At 44.5% G+C, this 18,268-nt stretch overlaps 1 protein-coding gene across 1 annotated transcript in view; it reads right to left on the minus strand.

Moving 5' to 3' along the window:
* The window catches only part of znf536 (zinc finger protein 536), a 121,270-nt gene that overhangs the window by 50,874 nt on the left and 52,128 nt on the right, over positions 1 to 18,268 (minus strand). Inside the window, exon 3 of the mRNA XM_079293836.1 lies at positions 5,665 to 5,823. Within this exon, the coding sequence (XP_079149962.1) occupies positions 5,665 to 5,823 (159 nt within the window). The remainder of the gene's footprint in view (positions 1 to 5,664; positions 5,824 to 18,268) is intronic.

An 18,268-nucleotide genomic window follows, 5' to 3' on the forward strand; every position in this document is an offset into this window, starting at 1 on the left:
GAATTACTATTTATTTTTATTATTGTCGATAAATCCTATGACTACATCAACTTATCGCTAAACGTCATCCTTGAAGCCCTCAGCGTCACTATAATTACGTTGGTAGCAACCTTTTGCGTGATATCTTGACGCTGAATGTTGGTCCAAAGTGGTCACAGTTAACATTGTAACACCTGGTTAACATTGTAAAGCGGCCGTTGTTAACATTGTAACACCTGGTTAACATTGTAAAGCGGTCACAGTTAACGTTGTAACACCTGGTTAACATTGTAAAGCGGTCACAGGTAACATTGTAACACCTGGTTAACATTGTAAAGCGGTCACAGGTAACATTGTAACACCTGGTTAACATTGTAAAGCGGTCACAGTTAACGTTGTAACACCTGGTTAACATTGTAAAGCGGTCACAGGTAACATTGTAACACCTGGTTAACATTGTAAAGCGGTCACTGTTATCGTTGTAACACCTGGTTAACATTGTAAAGTAGTCACTGTTATTGTTGTAACACCTGGTTAACATTGTAAATTAGTCACTGTTATCGTTGTAACACCTGGTTAACATTGTAAAGTAGTCACTGTTATTGTTGTAACACCTGGTTAACATTGTAAATTAGTCACTGTTATCGTTGTAACACCTGGTTAACATTGTAAAGTAGTCACTGTTATTGTTGTAACACCTGGTTAACATTGTAAAGTAGTTACTGTTATCATTGTAACACCTGGTTAACATTGTAAAGTGGTCACAATTAACATTGTAACACCTGGTTAACACTGTGAAACGGTCGTTGTTAACGTTTTAACACCTGGTTAACATTGTAAAGCGGTCACAGTTAATGTTGTAACACCTAGTTAACATTGTAAAGCGGTCACAGTTAACGTTTTAACACCTGGTTAACATTGTAACGTGGTCACAGTTAACATTGTAACACCTGGTTAACGTTGTAACGTGGTCACAGTTAACATTGTAACACCTGGTTAACGCTGTGAAACGGGCAATGTTAACGTTGTAACTCCTAGTTAACATTGTAAAGCGGTCACAGTTAATGTTGTAACACCTGGTTAACATTGTAAAGCAGTCACTGTTAACATTGTAACACCTGGTTAACGTTGTAAAGCGGTCAGTGTTAACGTAACACCTGGTTAACATTGTAAAGCGGTCAGTGTTAACATTGTAACACCTGGTTAACATTCTAAAGCGGTCAGTGTAAACGTAACACCTGGTTAACAGTGTAAAGCGGTCAGTGTTAACGTAACACCTGGTTAACATTCTAAAGCGGTCAGTGTTAACATTGTAACACCTGGTTAACATTCTAAAGTGGTCAGTGTTAACGTAACACCTGGTTAACATTGTAAAGCGGTCAGTGTTAACATTGTTACACCTGGTTAATGTTGTAAAGCGGTCAGTGTTAACGTAACACCTGGTTAACATTCTAAAGTGGTCAGTGTTAACGTAACACCTGGTTAACGTTGTAAAGCGGTCAGTGTTAACGTAACATCTGGTTAATGTTGTAAAGCGGTCAGTGTTAACATTGTTACACCTGGTTAACATTGTAAAGCGGTCAGTGTTAACATTGTTACACCTGGTTAATGTTGTAAAGCGGTCAGTGTTAACGTAACACCTGGTTAACATTCTAAAGTGGTCAGTGTTAACGTAACACCTGGTTAACGTTGTAAAGCGGTCAGTGTTAACGTAACATCTGGTTAATGTTGTAAAGCGGTCAGTGTTAACATTGTTACACCTGGTTAACATTGTAAAGTGGTCAGTGTTAACGTAACACCTGGTTAACGTTGTAAAGCGGTCAGTGTTAACATTGTTACAACTGGTTAACATTGTAAAGCGGTCAGTGTTAACGTAACACCTGGTTAACGTTGTAAAGCGGTCAGTGTTAACATTGTTACAACTGGTTAACATTGTAAAGCGGTCAGTGTTAACGTAACATCTGGTTAACGTTGTAAAGCGGTCAGTGTTAACGTAACACCTGGTTAACGTTGTAAAGCGGTCAGTGTTAATGTAACACCTGGTTAACATTGTAAAGCGGTCACTATTAACATTGTAACATGTGATTAACGTTATGTATATTGCCGGCCTCATCCTTTAAGTATGAGGCTCATGCTGATTGCTAGTAACAGTTCAATTGTCACACCATAAATACATAGTATATGGAAACAGGAACACATGTATACATGGATACGGGTCTGCACCAAACGGCAAACAAAGTATATTAAATGAAGCAGTGTCATTGTGTTGAAGATACCGCATGGTATTTATAGGAATTGGAGGAAAATAGGGAGCACTTAGAAAAACGTATTCGGAGGGAGAAAGTGGAAGAAAGAGCAGAATAAGGGAGGGAGTGAGAGGAATGGAGGGAGAGATCACAGGTCCCTCTTGATTCATCCTGATTACAAGGTTAGGTTAAGGTTAAGTGACATGGGCAAGTCTTGCCTCTCTCCTTCCTCTCTCCCCCCCTCTTTGTCTCCCCCTCTCCTCGTTTAAAGGTGAGAAGGGACCCTTATTGGTTATGCGGCCCTGCCTGAAGTTATGTGTGGCTATTGTCAAGAGCGAGGACCTTTTTATTTTTTACACACAGCTGCTTACTGCTAAATAGTGCCTTGTCCAGAAGGGGACAATCTGGGCCTCTAATTGCTGTCACTGAAGCCTAGATTCATTATGTGACTTTCCCATTAAAATGTGAGCATTAATTTGTATAATGAAATATCACCCTCTGCAGTGTGTTCATTAGCTGTGGCCCCACACTGTAGCACCACAGCCGCACAATGTTAGCTACCTAGAAAACTGTGGTTAATTTTGCTAATGGATATTTTCCCACTCACTGTTCAAGAGGATATTAATACTGTAACATTAGCTCTTTAACTTTTGGAGAAATTTAAATTCACTTCATTCCTTTCAAGCTGGCGTTAGCTGCTCATTAATCTCTGCGTCGCGTTGCACAATGCAGCCTCGGCTGGCTTTGGTAAGCAACTCCATTGTGCCACTCGCATTGCATTAGGATGAAGGGGAGCCCCGCTGTCGTCTGTGAATTTCTCGGCATTGTCACGGCAGCACGAAGAGGATCTTTAACCGTAAAGTAATGTTGTGGATGTAATCAGGATGTCACAGTGATTAGGTTATCGTGATGATTTAAAGGCCACATATTGGGGATGCATCAAGCTGCTTTTCCTCCAGACTATGCTAACGGCGTGCTTAGATAGGCTGGTGGCCAGAGATACATTCCGTTCCAAAAGACAACATCCTTGCTGACTTTTATCACTTTTGCTCCCACGTGTAAGGGCTCCGGATTAATTATTTTATTGTGCTTCTGCGATATGAATGGATACATGTTAAATATACTGTGTGTGGATGGAATTAGATGCACCTACTTGTCTGTGTGTGTTTTGCCAAATGAGTTAAAGCCAGGCCTAGCTTGAGGTCTCCGCTTCCGTCGTGATAAAATATGGCCCTCATGGGTGTCCTTACTGGACTACTCAAAGCAGACATAACTCAGCTCTCTCACCATCAGATAACAGATGCCCCCAGAAAACCACCGCTATCCCCAGCTACTGTGGATGGCCTGGCCGTGACCTGGATGCGCTGTTCAACATAAGGATCCTAATTATGTGAGCGTACACCAGACGTGTTAGCGTGCTGCAGTTTAAAGCTTTTCCTCTAATTCCTTTTTTCAGATCTGAGGTACAGTACGTGCCTCTTATTAAGGGAAGCGAAATGGGGTTACAGCGCGGGTGGTCTCTCTGTTCTGCCTTTTAAGTGAATGGCGAAGGATGGAAAAAAAGCGAGACAGAGAGAAGGAGAAGAAGAAGAAAAGCAAGCATTGGTTTTTTTCTTTTTCTGCAGCGTTTTAGCCTCTGCTTCTCTACTGGCACTCAAGGCTTACTCCGTTGTAAAGTGTAGAAAGTAACAAAAGGGTCAGGGCGGTTGGACCTTGTTATGTATGTGCTTTTCAAGAACATCTAGAGGAATTCAGGGGTGTACACATCTTTGACTGACAGAAGGGGAAATGACTTTAAGTCATGAAATCATACATTTTTTCTGTATTTGTTTTCATTTGATAAGGTCGGGTTAAAAAATCGATTGTATTTTCAGAAAAGCATAGTTATATGCAAAATGTTTTTAATAGACAATGCGCTTATTTGACTAAGCCAAATATGACATTACTCACTATGCTATATAGTATGAGTGCAGAAACAGAAACCTTAACACCTGCTTTTAGTAGTTATTAAAGCCTTTTTCCAGATATTACAGATATTCAGCTTCACTCTTTCCATAGGGGATCCAGGTAACCTGTCAGTGAGGATCTTAATGCCTTGCTCAAGGACACTTTGATTAGACAAAAGGTGATTACGCGGTTCCTCTCAGTATATATTCAGTAAAGGCACCTAACCAATTCACTCTTTCCAGTTTGGAAACACTGCCTCCCTGAGAGATAAACCGAGAGGCAGCGGGAAATCACCTTAAACACTTAACTTAACTTGACGTTACGCACCGGGCCCAGCAGCCGGGAGCAGGCGTCCTTGTTGTAAGGTGACCCCTGCGTGGTCTAATTGTGACTCTAGCCTGGATAGTCAGTGGGGCGTTCGTACCTTGCAGAGGGTTAGGACTCTGGCTACTGTCCACAGTCCACATCATTACTCTGACTGCAGACCTAACCTTCCAGCGACGACCGGCGGACGGGTTAGCGGAGGAAGTGGCCGAGCTCCCGGTTGGTAAGACGTATGGGGGCGGGAGCGTACGCAGCTCGGAGGGTTGGGACGCTGAACTTCAACAAAATAAAGCTAAAATCTATTCGGCACATCGCCTCACGCACATCCCTAAACTGTGGACAGGCCGGCTTTGTTTTGGCTCGAAAGTTATTGAGAGTTAGCGAGTGTGAAATTGCCCTCTGAGTGATGTCATTGGAGGACACTGAACCCTTGTTGTGTTAATTAGAGCTCAATGAAAAAAAATAAAACTGAATAATAATGGCCTTAAGCCTCAATGAGGGACACTGCTAGGAAACGCATATTCCTCCTCGTAAATAGTTTATTTATTTGTCTTTATGTCAATTTGAATAAAATGCATTACATCTGATAAGACTGCATGGAAATGTCTCTAGGATTACATCTCGTGGACTAAACAGGATTATGATTTATGGACCGGGATAACAGGGTTTTTACGGTTCTGCTCATTTTCAGGGCATTGTCACACTGTGATTTGGAAAGTTTGACCATCGAAGCACTATTGGTGGATGTAGTTTGTCCTGTAAGCAGGTTTTTTTTTTCTTTTGTCTTTCTAATATAGTGTACAGAAATTTATCTTAACAGGCAGCGCTGATTAAATATGAATCAAGATGCTGGTACTAAATTGCCTATTCTCGTCTCAAATTCAGTTACCAACTGTATCTTTCAGGTCTTCTCAACTAAAGTATTATCAATTACCAAATCAATAATCTATCCATGAATCTGCTTCATATCCATCAATTCAGAGGCAGATTGACTCCAGTATGTGATTAGGCCAACATTCATATGCCAGTCTAACCCCAGAAGGAATGTCAGTACATGTGGTAAAGTAAATTTTGCATGAAGCATAATGAATGTTTGATTGCTTGGAGAAATGCACTCTTATGTGCCGGCACTTGGCTGGTGGAGAAGGGGTGAGTGCACTCTACTGACCTGTGTGTATCCGCAGGTGGACTTTGAGATGGTGGGAGGTGCGGAAGGACTTGCCGCAGTAGGGGCAGTCCTTGGAGGACGAGGCCACGCTCCGCTCGCGATGCTGGGACAGCGACGGCTGAATGCTCCCCGCCGCCTTCCCCGAGTCCTCCCCGACATCTGGAGCGCACGCCGAGACGGCACAAGGAGGGAGAGACAAATGGAAAGGTGTGTTGAGTGCCACGTCAAAGCCAGCCCTCCACACATCACAACACAACACGTTTTTCTTTTCTTTTTTTCCCCTCTTTCTCCTCTGTCTGTCAGTCATTGTCCCTCGTTTTTTCCCCCTCGCTCGAATGTGCGAACGCCACACAAAGTCAAACGCATCAAAACGGGCTCACGGGCCGTGATGTTCTCCTCCTCTGACAGAACGCTGACAGTTCATAAGCTTTTCAGCTTCTTTAGAAACACCAGTCCTGAGATATCACCCCCCCCCCCCCTTTCAATTCACACACACATACACACACACACTCAACGCCGCCACCTGCACCACCACCACCGCCTCTTTTTTTTTTTTATCCTTGCTATCATCATCATTCCTATTAAGCATGTGCTGGATTGCAGTGGAAATTAACAATGCAAAATAAGACAGAACGAAGAAAAAAAAATAAGGGCGAGAGAGAGATAGATTCGGCTATGTCAGCATCGCAGGATCTCCTCGCATCTCTCCCTGCGACCTGATTTTGACAGGTAGCTGTCACAGATATGATAGGGTGATAACGGTTTTGACCCCGCCCGCCGCCACTTCCTCTGCACCCCCCAACCCCCCAAAAAAACGATGATGCACAGTTTAGCGCAACACCAGTCTGTTATCAACGCGATCACCTTCTGAATACGATTCCGAAGATGAGTGACGACAACCTGGGAATGTGTTGACAGCAGCACAATCCGAGGTGAGGGTGTCGCCGTCAGACTGAACGCGCCGGCCCCGTTGTGCAGTCGGTTAAGAGCCTGTGATGTGCTGACAGTCGCAGAATTTAAAAAGGTCTTAGCAACGTAGTTAAGTTCAAAAAAGAAGAAGAAAGAAACTTGAAAAGGAACAAAAAGGGAAGGCGCACACAACATATGCTTGATATGTCTTGTGTCGTGAAGCTGTTAAATTAAAAAGATCTGTACTTATTCCAACAGCACTTGACGGGGCGTCGCTGTGCTGGAGGTTCAACGTCAGCGCAGAACTGTCACGACAGATTTACGGATTTCACAGCAAAGTTTCAAAAAATCATGTGAAAATCTTGTTTCTTTTTTTCTATTTTGGTGCCTTTTTTTGTTTTTGTGCAGGCTGCCACATCTATATCCACATTTATTCATCTGATATTGTGTATAGGTCGGGGAGAGTTAGTGCGGGAAGTCATGAACGTCGCGCTCGTGAGCAACAGTGACCCTCATCGCTTCTTCGCCGGGGTTAGAGAAAGAGAGAGCTACAGAAAAAACAAGTCCAAGTCAGTGGCCTCCATGGTAGAAGTGTGCGCGACCCAAAGAAGCGCAAACACAGTTAAAAAAAGTTATTTATTTTTTTATCTGGCACATGATTTGGTATGCGCGTAGAGAGGAGGGGCGGGGAGCCAGAAAGAAAGAAAAATAATCAAAATCGAGCAACCCACTAAGGCACAATAAGGACATTTTCTTTTTTTAACATTAGCCTAATCTTTTCTTTTCTGCCGCTTCCCATTCCACACCCCTCCTCCTCCTCCTCTGTCGGGGTGGGGGGGGGGGGGGGAGTCAAATAAGGTTTTTACAGAATGGAAAGGCCCAAGTCAGCAAGTCCTCTTCCGCGCTGACACTAAACACACGACTCCATTCAGCAAACACTCGCTATCGGGGCTGAGGGCTATTTATCACAAGTGAAACTGAAAGGCAACCTAAATGTAAGTCTGTGACAATGCGCAGATACTAAATACCAGCTGCTTCTACTTGGGCTTGGCAACTGCGCGGTTTAATTCTGTGTGCTAGCGAGCGGGAGAGAAGCCCGCAGACAGTTGTTTTTTTTTTTTTTTTGAAAGCAGATGTTGAACTGTGGATCTTGGTTTTAACATCATTTTGCTTTTCACATTGTTTTTTAAACGTGATATTAAACAGCGACGATGAGTGGAAACAGAACGCATGCAAGACAACACAAATACAATCCTACACAGAGCTTCAACTAAGGTGGGCCAATATTTCCACTGGAACTCCAAAGATGAAATCAAATGAAATCTAATGAAATGTGTTGGATTGTTTGAAATGGGAAATTGAAAACAGTCCTGCATTTTATTAAATCCACTTTGAAAAAATCTTTCGAGGAATTTCCGACAAAGATTGTGACCTTTACGACACGACGTAGTGCTTAGCTTGATGGAAATCCTACAAAGCGCAACTTGCATGTATAATATATCACAGGTGAAAATGTACGATTCCCCACATAATTTCACCACCATGCAAACACACACCTTTCGCATTCTTAATGTGAACGCCATTTAAAAGACGGCCTGTGGACAGGAAATAAATAAATAAATCAAAGCGACGACAATCCCCGCCAGTGCCTGGTCCAGGACTGCACCATACTGTAGCCATAGTCGCCCCCTCATAAACATATTTCGAGCGGTCTACTGTACAGATCCCCTTTTGGCAAGACTCCCCAGATCGTGTTAACAGACAGTAGCCCACCTGCCCACCCCAGATGGGGCTAAAATTAAAAACAATCCAAAACACAGATTAGAAGCAGGACAAACACCAGACCACACACACACACACACACACACACACAGGCTCTGCCCGTCCGTCACACACTCACACGCCGACGCCCGTCCTTGTGTGTCAGGGTTAATAGTGCTCCTGTAAGAGGAAAGACACATTACTGAGAGGATGAGAGTGTGCTCTGCTGGCATATAACAGCCCTTCAATAATAAATGGCTTTCACACGTTCATACACGCACTACAGAGAAAAAAGGTAAAACAGAAGTTCTGGGGGCCATGCTTCCTTGCTCCTCACTTGAGGCGAGGTGAGTGTCGCACACACACACACACACACACACACAAACACACACGTGTGGGAATCAGCGTCATTCCCAGGCCCTGTCCGGCACCCTCGTCTTTAATCAGTTGACTGATCCGCGGCGTTTAATGCGACTGTTCCAATGACTGTAAAAGTCACACTGCTCCATATAACCGCAAATATTGACACTTTATTGCACAACACATTTATGACATTTTGAAGGTCACCCCGTATATTAGGCGTCGTCGTGCACAGCTGGGTGTGTGACGCGGGGGGGGAGGGGGGTCTCTCGATCGCTTGTTGACACCCAGCTGTAACTATCCTCCGAGGATTGATTTTCTCTCCGCATCTCTTTTTTTATGCAAAGAAGATTCACCGTAGGAGACGCAGCATTAAAGTGATTGTCACAGGTGAGCCTTTGGCTGTTTATAGACAAGCCTGTAAAGGCCAGCCACTAATTCTCTTTCACTTCCCCACACTGTCACACAGCTAGGAAGAGATGGCTTTTTGTGTTCGCAATCTTCAAATTCCACCATTTGCGTGTTAACGGATTGATGGAATTTCGCGTTCAACTGGAGAAAGGCTGTTTCGGCATCATTTGAGACACGTAAAAACATACCAATAAAAACCGTACGGGGTTGGCAGTTTGGCTCCCAATGGCCAATAAAGCCGTGGGTGTATCACTGCTTATATGAAAACATATTTTTATTTAAATGAATTACAGTACAATCACTGCACGTTTTCAAGTTTTGTTTTTCTGGAACTGTGGCAGAAGAGAATTCATAATTATATCACAGGGTACAAAATGAAAAAAGTAAAACGTGTGATATTTAATGAAAGATCAGTATTCACAACCCGATGCATCTCTCAAGTGTCATAGGCCGCTGCTGAGTTGACATGTTTTATTTCTGACAAACCAGCCATTAATCCCCTCGAAGAATCATCATTTATATCAAGGATAACAAAAAAATACATTTATTTCCATTGACCGTGAAAGACACTACTCCTTCTTTTGCTTCCTCCCGTCAAACTCAAACTGTTTAAATCTGCCATCTATGAAACCGTCGCTCGCCTCTTACCCCAGGAAAAGAAACAAAAAAACATGAAGAAAAGCAGAACTGTGACTGTGCTAGTTGAAGAATATCACAGAGGGGTGAGAGGGAAAAAAAGAAGAAGAGGAATACATGTATAATTCAGCTGTATCTGATCTGAGACCAGCTCCTCTCCCCTCTGCCTTTACTGGTGTCACGGCGGCGTAATGGAACATGCCAGAACAAAGGCTCTGAGATCAGATTGGAGCAGAGTTGAGCAGGCCATCTGGGAGGCAGGCTGAGTATCAGTCACTCTGCCTGCTGTCTGCTGCACTCACACTCCCCTCTGACTAACTGTGTGCGAGAGTGCAACTGTGTGTGGAACTGTGTGTGTGTGTGTGTGTGTGTATGTGTGCGCGAGTACAGCTCGCACTCCATTCCGACAGCACGTCACCGCGATCTTGCGACGGAGAGCGACCGATGCAATGCCGCCGCGGGGATACGCCACCGGGGCAGCCTCCGTGTGTGTGTGTGTGTGTGTGTGTGTGTGTGTGTGTGTGTGTGTGTGTCGGTGCTCATGTGGGTACCCCTGGGACAGGGCACGCTGCCTACTCCTTTACAGCGACCACACCCAGTTCCCATTGATGGAGGATGCAACAAAAAGAACAACAACAAAAATAAACAGCAAATCCGACGATTGTGGGTGCATATATGGTTACGTGTGTGTGTGTGTGTGGGGGGGGGGGGGTTGCCAGTTCCTTAATGGTCTTCTTTCAATCACACTTTGCACTCTAAACGTTCTGTGGTTTTGATTAGTATGATATCACTTTCAGGAAATAAAACTAGAGGGGGGGGGGGGGAGCACATCAGTCATAAAAAAAATCACAAGATGTTTTGCCTCTTGCACGGCCATTATTCTAATGCGTCACGTGACTCCCGTCGAGGCCCCGCCGGCCCTCTCCCCATAGCCAAATAACTGATTGGGGGGCGGGAGGAGGGCTAGAGGTGTGTGTGTGTGTGTGTGTGTGTGTGTGTGTGTGTGTGTGTGTGTGTGTGTGTGTGTGTGTGTGTGTGTGTGTGTGTGTGTGTGTGTGTGTGTGTGTGTGTGTGTGTGTGTGATTGACGGAAACGGTTTGAAAAGGGGAAAGATATTAAGAGAGATTGGGTGAGAGGCAGGGAGGGGGAGAGAAAGAGTAAAATGTGATGACATCATTTGAAAGGCATTAGGCTTTTAAAAATGCGCCCGGGGGGACTTGATTTCCTTACACCAGAGCAACACAACACCATCCGGCCTGATGCTCGCTCGCTCGCTCTTCCTCTCTCTCTCTCTCATACACACTCACACACCTCCTAACACCCCCCCCCCCACACCCCCTTCGTTCTTTTTTTGATTTGGACCACTGCCATCTTTGTGAGCGTCTGGCTCATGCGAGTTAATCAATTTGAGGTTTAGTTACACTGCTGATGCTAGCATTCCAGCCACTGCTAGAACGTAATCTGAACTCGCAGAATTTATTAACCAAACACCAATTATCATTAAACACCACTGCATTATCCCCCTTCCTTTTACTACCTGACAAGGACTACTTAATGAAATTTTAGATTAAAGTTATTTGGTGCATGATTTACGGGGCGTTGAGAAAAGTCTCTTCGTGTGCGGATGCGTTCGGTTGGTTTTTTTAAAAGTTATTTTCTTTCTTTTTTTCAAAGGAGTACACAAGAGATGTGAAAAGTCTCTGAGGTATTACAACAACCAGGTCTATAGACCAAAACGAAGAAGAAAGGAGGGGGGGGGGGGGGGCCGGAGAGGAGCAACTGTGCTCCAAATTCTACACAGCATCCTCACCTCGTACTTGTTGTTTTACCACTGACCCTATCGAGCAACACAAATACAACCAAAGACGAAATGAATTGTGAGAATGAAAAGAAGAAGAATTAAAAAAATAAAAAAGATGAATACAAATAAAAAATAAAAGGAAATGCAAGTTGTTGTTTACCCGCGCCATGTTTGCGAGATGAAAACAGCAGCAGAATGTGTTACATATAAGGCAGTGGGGTAAACAGGGGCACCAGATGTTCTTTGATGTTAATAATGGCATTTATTATTAATATTAATTAGATCGCATTCAGCAATACATTTGGGCCATTTCCAAGTCAATTAACCAAAATGGCATTCGGGAGATGTTGAAACGACATTTTAAGGCAGGTGTTCAGCGGTCCCCCATTAAAAACATTTTCGCAGCTCCTGAAAAACAACCCATTTCCAGGCAGATTTTATTTATTTTCCTCTTTTGTTTGCTCTTCCTCTGTATTTCGCTCTGACGGCATGAACACCGCAGGTGTGACCATGTCTGAAAAAAGAACATATTGGAGGATTGGGTGTAGATTCAACGTGCATTATATAATTAAAACATACAGTATGTGGTGCTTCTGATAATGCGCACATGTTGTGTCCACGCCTCCGGGCAAGTATGGCCACCCAGACTACGGATGGTGGCGGCGGGGGGGGGGGGGGGGGGGGGTTAATCCAGATATAAAATCATGATTATGACCGTCGTGATGATAATAACAACAAAAAATACTTTGAGGATTAGACAGTTTTCCAAATGGCTCGCCGGTCTCGAGACGGAACCGAAATGAATCAACTGTTAGCGCCAAATTTTCCGTCCGAAAGGCCCAATCCGCGCGGTGAAGTGCTCCAACGCGCCCTTACAGCAGGACACAGGGTTCCCAGTGCCGTGGTTACCAGCCGATACCCATCCACCAACTCTAATTAGACAACACAAGCCAGAGGCCTCGCACCGGGGGGTGCCTTGTCTATATAATCTCAATAATCCCTGGGTATATGTGTAAGGATAAAAAAAAGAAGCTCCATTCACTTTAATCGAGACCTCTGAATAGGGTCCTGCCACACCTCGCCGTCCCAGCATGTGTTGATGTGTGTGCGCTCGTAGCCCTTTGCTTTTTGGCAGCGAGCGCCCCTCCTTTTTCGTTTTTTTCTTTTTTTTCAAAAGCCGGTGGAGGCAGCAGCCTTACAATGGTACATTAACAATCTGTGCGTTCATTTATCAGTGTGTGTGATTTGGACTCGCCGTTCATGGCGCACTGCACTTTTCATGGCTGAAAATTAATGAACAAGCCTCCCCCCTCGCAACAAACATGCACCTGTGCTGCAGAGATGGTAATCACAAACATTTATATTTATTAGTGAACGCCCGCACTAAAACTGGAGTTGTGGAGGGGGAGTGTGTGTGGGGGGGGGGGGTAAAAAAGAAAAGGAAAGAAGACAGGAGGAGGAGGAGAGGATGGTTCCCTTGTTCAACCTGGGTAATGAAAGGGTAGCAGGTTTTTTCCGCAGAATTGTGTTAAAGCTATTTGTTTGCAGCACTTTCTTGAATGAAAAGTGTGTGTGTGTGTGTGTGTGTGTGTGTGTGTGTGTGTATGTGTGTGTGTGTGTGTGTGTGTGTGTGTGTGTGTGTGCGTGCGTGTGGAAGTGCAGGATATATATTCAGGGAGTGTGATCTTCACACTGTGAAGATTATTTCTCAAAAACGATGGGGTGAAGGGTATTGCTGCTGCAAAAAAAACACCACCTTGTGTGCTGATTCTAAATGCACAGCCTAAAATACTCGCTGCTTAGGAAATCTGTCGAGGGCGATAGAATTTGTGAAGGGGGCCAAACCCCCCCCCGCCCCCCTAGACAGGTGGAAATGATGGACATGATGCGTTACGCTCTCCATTCGTCTCTTTCCTCTTCTCTCAGTCTCATCTCTCTTTCCACCCCCTCTCCCTCCTCCCCCCTCCACCCAGACTGACAGAAGGTGGCTCTCTCCCTCAGTAAAGGCTATGCCTCTGCCCAGCTAGGGGAAGAGGAATGGTGCCATAAGTTTCTCCCTGGCACCGGCCCACCTTTGTTCCCCCCCCCCCACACACACACCACCCTCCTCAAGTCTGTTTCAGGCTTCAAAGAGCATTGGAGAAAGACACACACACACACACAGTCACACACATACAAATGTTTGAGGGAGCACTGATGTCTCACTAACTTTATCATTCTAGCAGGGTGATCATAGCCCCGTTGAGAGGCTCTGGAAGATGCTTGAGGGTGTATGAGTGTGTGTGTGTGTGCGGGTTTATATGCTTGTGTGTTGTCCACCACTGTCTGTATGTATGCATGAGAGCACAGAAGGCAGATGGGGACAGAGGTGGGTGTCTTTTAGGACAAGAAGACAAGAGCAATTACTAATGTGTTTGTCTGTGCGTTTATGTACACACACACACACTCACACACCCTTGCCAATGTGTGTGTGTGTTAGTGGTGCTATAATAATCAGGGTGTATATTCATCATGCCCCCTCTCTGTCTGCGTTGGCAGGAAGTGGTGTGGTTACCATTAGTGAAGGATGACTAGGTCGCCGTCTCTTTTACTGGGATGCTGCCGGGTTACTACGGGTCGAGAAATGTGAGGAGATGAAAGAAGAGGATTTAAGATAGGAGAAGTGACAAAGGTGGAAAGACGGAGAAAAGAAATGAAGGGAAAAGGAAAGGTGGAGAGGACATTACAGGAGAGGAGGGGATGGACTTATGGGAAAAGACACCAGAGGGGTGAAAACTAATGGAAAAGAAGAGAAGGAAATGAAACTAAATGAAATAGAAAGGACAAAAGACAAGAACGTTACAAAGGAGGGGTGAGAAGGAACGCAAAAAGATGACACATGGCAGTGTCGGGGAAAAGGAAGGAATATTTAGAAAAAATGTAAGGAGCTTCACAGGAGAAGTGAGGAGGTGAGAAAATGATGGAATGACGGAACAAGCAGCTGTCACAGTATACAAACTCCTCTCCGGCTGCTTATCTGACCTAAAGATGACGACCGTCCTGTCGCACTGCCCCTTTAACGGCGAATGAGGTGGAACGCCATTGATTTCCTATTCATTCCCGTGCATGCTAAATCAACAGCGAGCACAATAGGCCAATCATCAAACTCGGCACCAGCATCCCCATCCCACCCTCGATCCACCTGGCCCTGGCCGGAGTCCATACTGTACCGTGGCATCGATGCCCTGCACACCGCAGCCATTAGTGGCGTTATTCTCCATCAATGAAAATGAATCAATTAAGCCTCATTAAGGGTGCATATTAAGGTGGAGTAATTATCGAGTGGGGAGCGCGCGGTGATCGATAGCTCTGGAGCATAAATGTGCACTTAAAGACATATATTACCACAAGGGGCGATGAACACTTTTAACAAGGCCACCGTGGTGGAGGGGGGGGGGGCTAAAGTGGGTAAATCTGCTTCACGTCATGCATACATACTGTGCGTGTGTGTGTGTGTGTGTGCGGGTTAGTGAGAGAGAGAATATAGCTCCCCAACATAGCCTGGTCAGGCAGTAAATCCAAGAGACCAAGGACACGTCCCGTTTTCCTCTTCTATGAACTTGTCCAGCGTCTCGGAAAATGAAATAAAAAGATTTATACTGCAGCTCCAAACATCGTGTGTGTGCGTGTGTGTGCGTGTGTGTGCGTGCGTGTGCGTGCGTGTCCATGTTTTACACTCTCACACAGCCTTATATGTCATTATCCCATTCATCGCTTTTGTTTTTTATCAGCGGAGGAATATGTGACATTTGGAGGCAAATTAATGGGAAGCCTAAACAGACACCCGCTGAGGGGGTATCTCCTGAAAAAAAGAATTACATTGTTTAGAAAAGAGGTAGACAGCTTTTTAGTTCTGCTTTGGTTTTTTACTTGATGCTTTTACAGCGATGTCTGTCGCAGAGAAAACGTGAGGGCTGCCTGTGCAAAGCTGATGAATTGTGAGACCCCCCCCCCCCCGTTTTTGCAAACATACGCGCGGAGAGACACAATGACAAGTTTTATTTCAGACCAACTCATTTACTTCTCCGCTTTAGCGTCGCCCAGGCCATTCAGACATATGTGTCTGGCATTTGTCGGCAAACAAATAAGTCCGAGCTTAAGCTATTTTTATCAAGCGAGCGAGAGCGTTTGCTCTTTTTAAGTGATCGTCAGTGTTTGGGGCGAATAGAATGGGAGTTGGAATCCTTTATCTTTCAGAGGCTCAACAACTCAAGACTAATTACAAATTAATCTGGATCTGGATATCTGCAATGAGAGGGCCCCAATAAGAACTTGTGGTGTGCTAAGAGGAACTGTCTGTTATATATTTATAGGGGAGCTCAACGCATGGAGAGGGAGGCCGGAGATGGAGGCGGCCAAAAACCCAAAGAAGAGAGTGGTGCATAATTGCCTGCCTTCTATTTCCAAGCAGCCACATCAAGGCTGAGGATTGTGGATATTAATAATTGATCATTAGCCTGATAGGGAAGAGCGTGCTCAAGTCTTTAGCGGTGGAAGTTTTGATGGCCGTTTTAGGTTCCTCCCAGGGGTCTCGAGCTCTGTCGCTGTACTTGTGGAGAAGGTCAAGTGGGCTCATTGTTATGAATGGGGCACTATTGCCCTAAACAAATAGTAGGGTCATCTGTTGTGTATTTAACTGCATTGTTTTGTTCAATTTCTCTTCTTAGTTTCTTAAAGTTTCTGAAGTGCCTGCAGAACATTTTAGGAACCAAAAAACCTCATGATGGATCTCAGTACAACAAAGGACCAACAGTGCAATTACTACTCACAACATCCCATCGAGTTTCTCCCAATGCAGCATTATATTACGTAACTCAGATGTTGAAAGGGGAAGTCGTTTTGTCAAAAGAAATATTTCATACTTGGTATGAGTGTTGTGGTTAAGACCACCTAAACCAAGACCAAGTCAAGATCAAGACCGGTGTGTGTCAAGGCCAAGACAAGACCAAGTCAGGGCGAGATCGAGTCAAGACCAAGACAAGACACGAGTCCCACACGGCATGACAGACTTCCCATAAGATGTGGACCATGCAAACCATATAGTCCTCACATTGGTCTGAAAGATCTAAATTCCCATAAAAACACCAAAAGAAAACAAATGTGTACCATGATAAATGTATTGGTAAAATATTCAAAAAGTATCGCAGAGGTGCATTTCATTTGTGGGAATTTTTAATTATGGCCATTAACACTAATGATGTGAACAAATAATTCAGACAATTCACAGTTTAGTGATATACCTGCAGTGGTCTTCAAATTAAGTTCAGAGTCACAAGAGCGAGTAAAAACGGGGTTGACGAGGCAAGACCAGGACTTTCAAAAAGGGGTTTTGAGACCATGATCGATCTTGAGTTCTACAAGACTGCTTGGAATAGTCGAGAATGATCCCGCAGCCAAATGTGTAGTAAAGAGTCTTCTGCCCTCAGCCTGCTGCTCTTCATAATGCATGTAGCTTAGAGGAACTTTAAGTTTAAGAAAGTAAACTGTGACTGATTTAGCGTCCGGATTGACTCTTCATAGAACACCTAAAATAAAGCAGTGGCGGTTGCTATCAGTTTCAGGAAGATGTCATCTATTTTGAATGGCATTATTTCATGTGACAGAGAAGATCTGTGTTCATGATACAAGTACGGACTTGTAAATAAAAAAATAGCAGAGCTTCTTCAGAATGTCATAGCATCATACAAGTGGACGGGAGGCCATCACTTCTAAGTCTGCCATCCGTTGCGATTGCTTTTGGGAAACTAGGTCCCGTCCGCTTTTTATCGAATTGCCATTGATCAAGTCGAGGAGAAGTTTGTCACAGAAAAAGGAATGTCTCCACCTCGAATAGCCTCAGTGGAGAGGAACACTACGCATCCACAAAACTTTGAGTTTCTTCACTGGAAAAAAAACAAAAAACATACAAGCTCCTCTACCTGCGCTGGATGCAACAAGTGGAGCCACTTGGCTACATCACACGAAGAAAAATCCATACACTTGATTCCAGAATGACACCAGTAACGCTCTGAAACGTCTGATTTGAGACTGTGGTGGGTGCTACAGTAGTTAACTTCCTGTTGTGGAAATGGGCTTTGATTTCCTGCCTGGTACTCGGGGTATGTCACTCTCTATTACTCACTCCGTCTCTGCAGCTAGTGTACTCAGTACTCCCCCTGGTCCCATGGTAGGGAACCTCTGGGCACCTTGACTGTCGTTTAACTGCTTGTGGCACGAGGCAGCTGAGGAAATGGGTCATTAAATCCAACGGGCTGGGGCGAGCCCCCCCAGTGCCCCAGATCTGTTTCCAATCAGATAGCCTTCTTTTACAGGAGAGACAGAAAGAATCCTAGCACAGCAGCCCAAGGCAGACATTAGTGTCATGTGCTGCCCGGCACTACTAATAGCAGCGGCTAACAAGGACCGAGGCATTTATTTATTTATGTATCGTCATCCCAAAGGTATCTTAGCGGTGAGATCATCCCAGTCCCTCTGTGGATTTCTTGGAAAATTCGCTCCACACCTGGTTTCAAGCACAGTCCCTAAAAATACTTGAAATATGCACTTGACCATGAGTCACACATGCATTAATTGCTCCTGAAAGATGCATAGGCTATCCACGGTTCATACTACATTGAAAATCAATGGAATATAATAGAATACTGTAACGTTTCAATAAAGACTTTTGGAATTCCGTAGATGGTTTAA

This window comes from Melanostigma gelatinosum (genome assembly GCF_949748355.1).
Source record: "Melanostigma gelatinosum genome assembly, chromosome: 2".
Taxonomy (NCBI): domain Eukaryota; kingdom Metazoa; phylum Chordata; class Actinopteri; order Perciformes; family Zoarcidae; genus Melanostigma; species Melanostigma gelatinosum.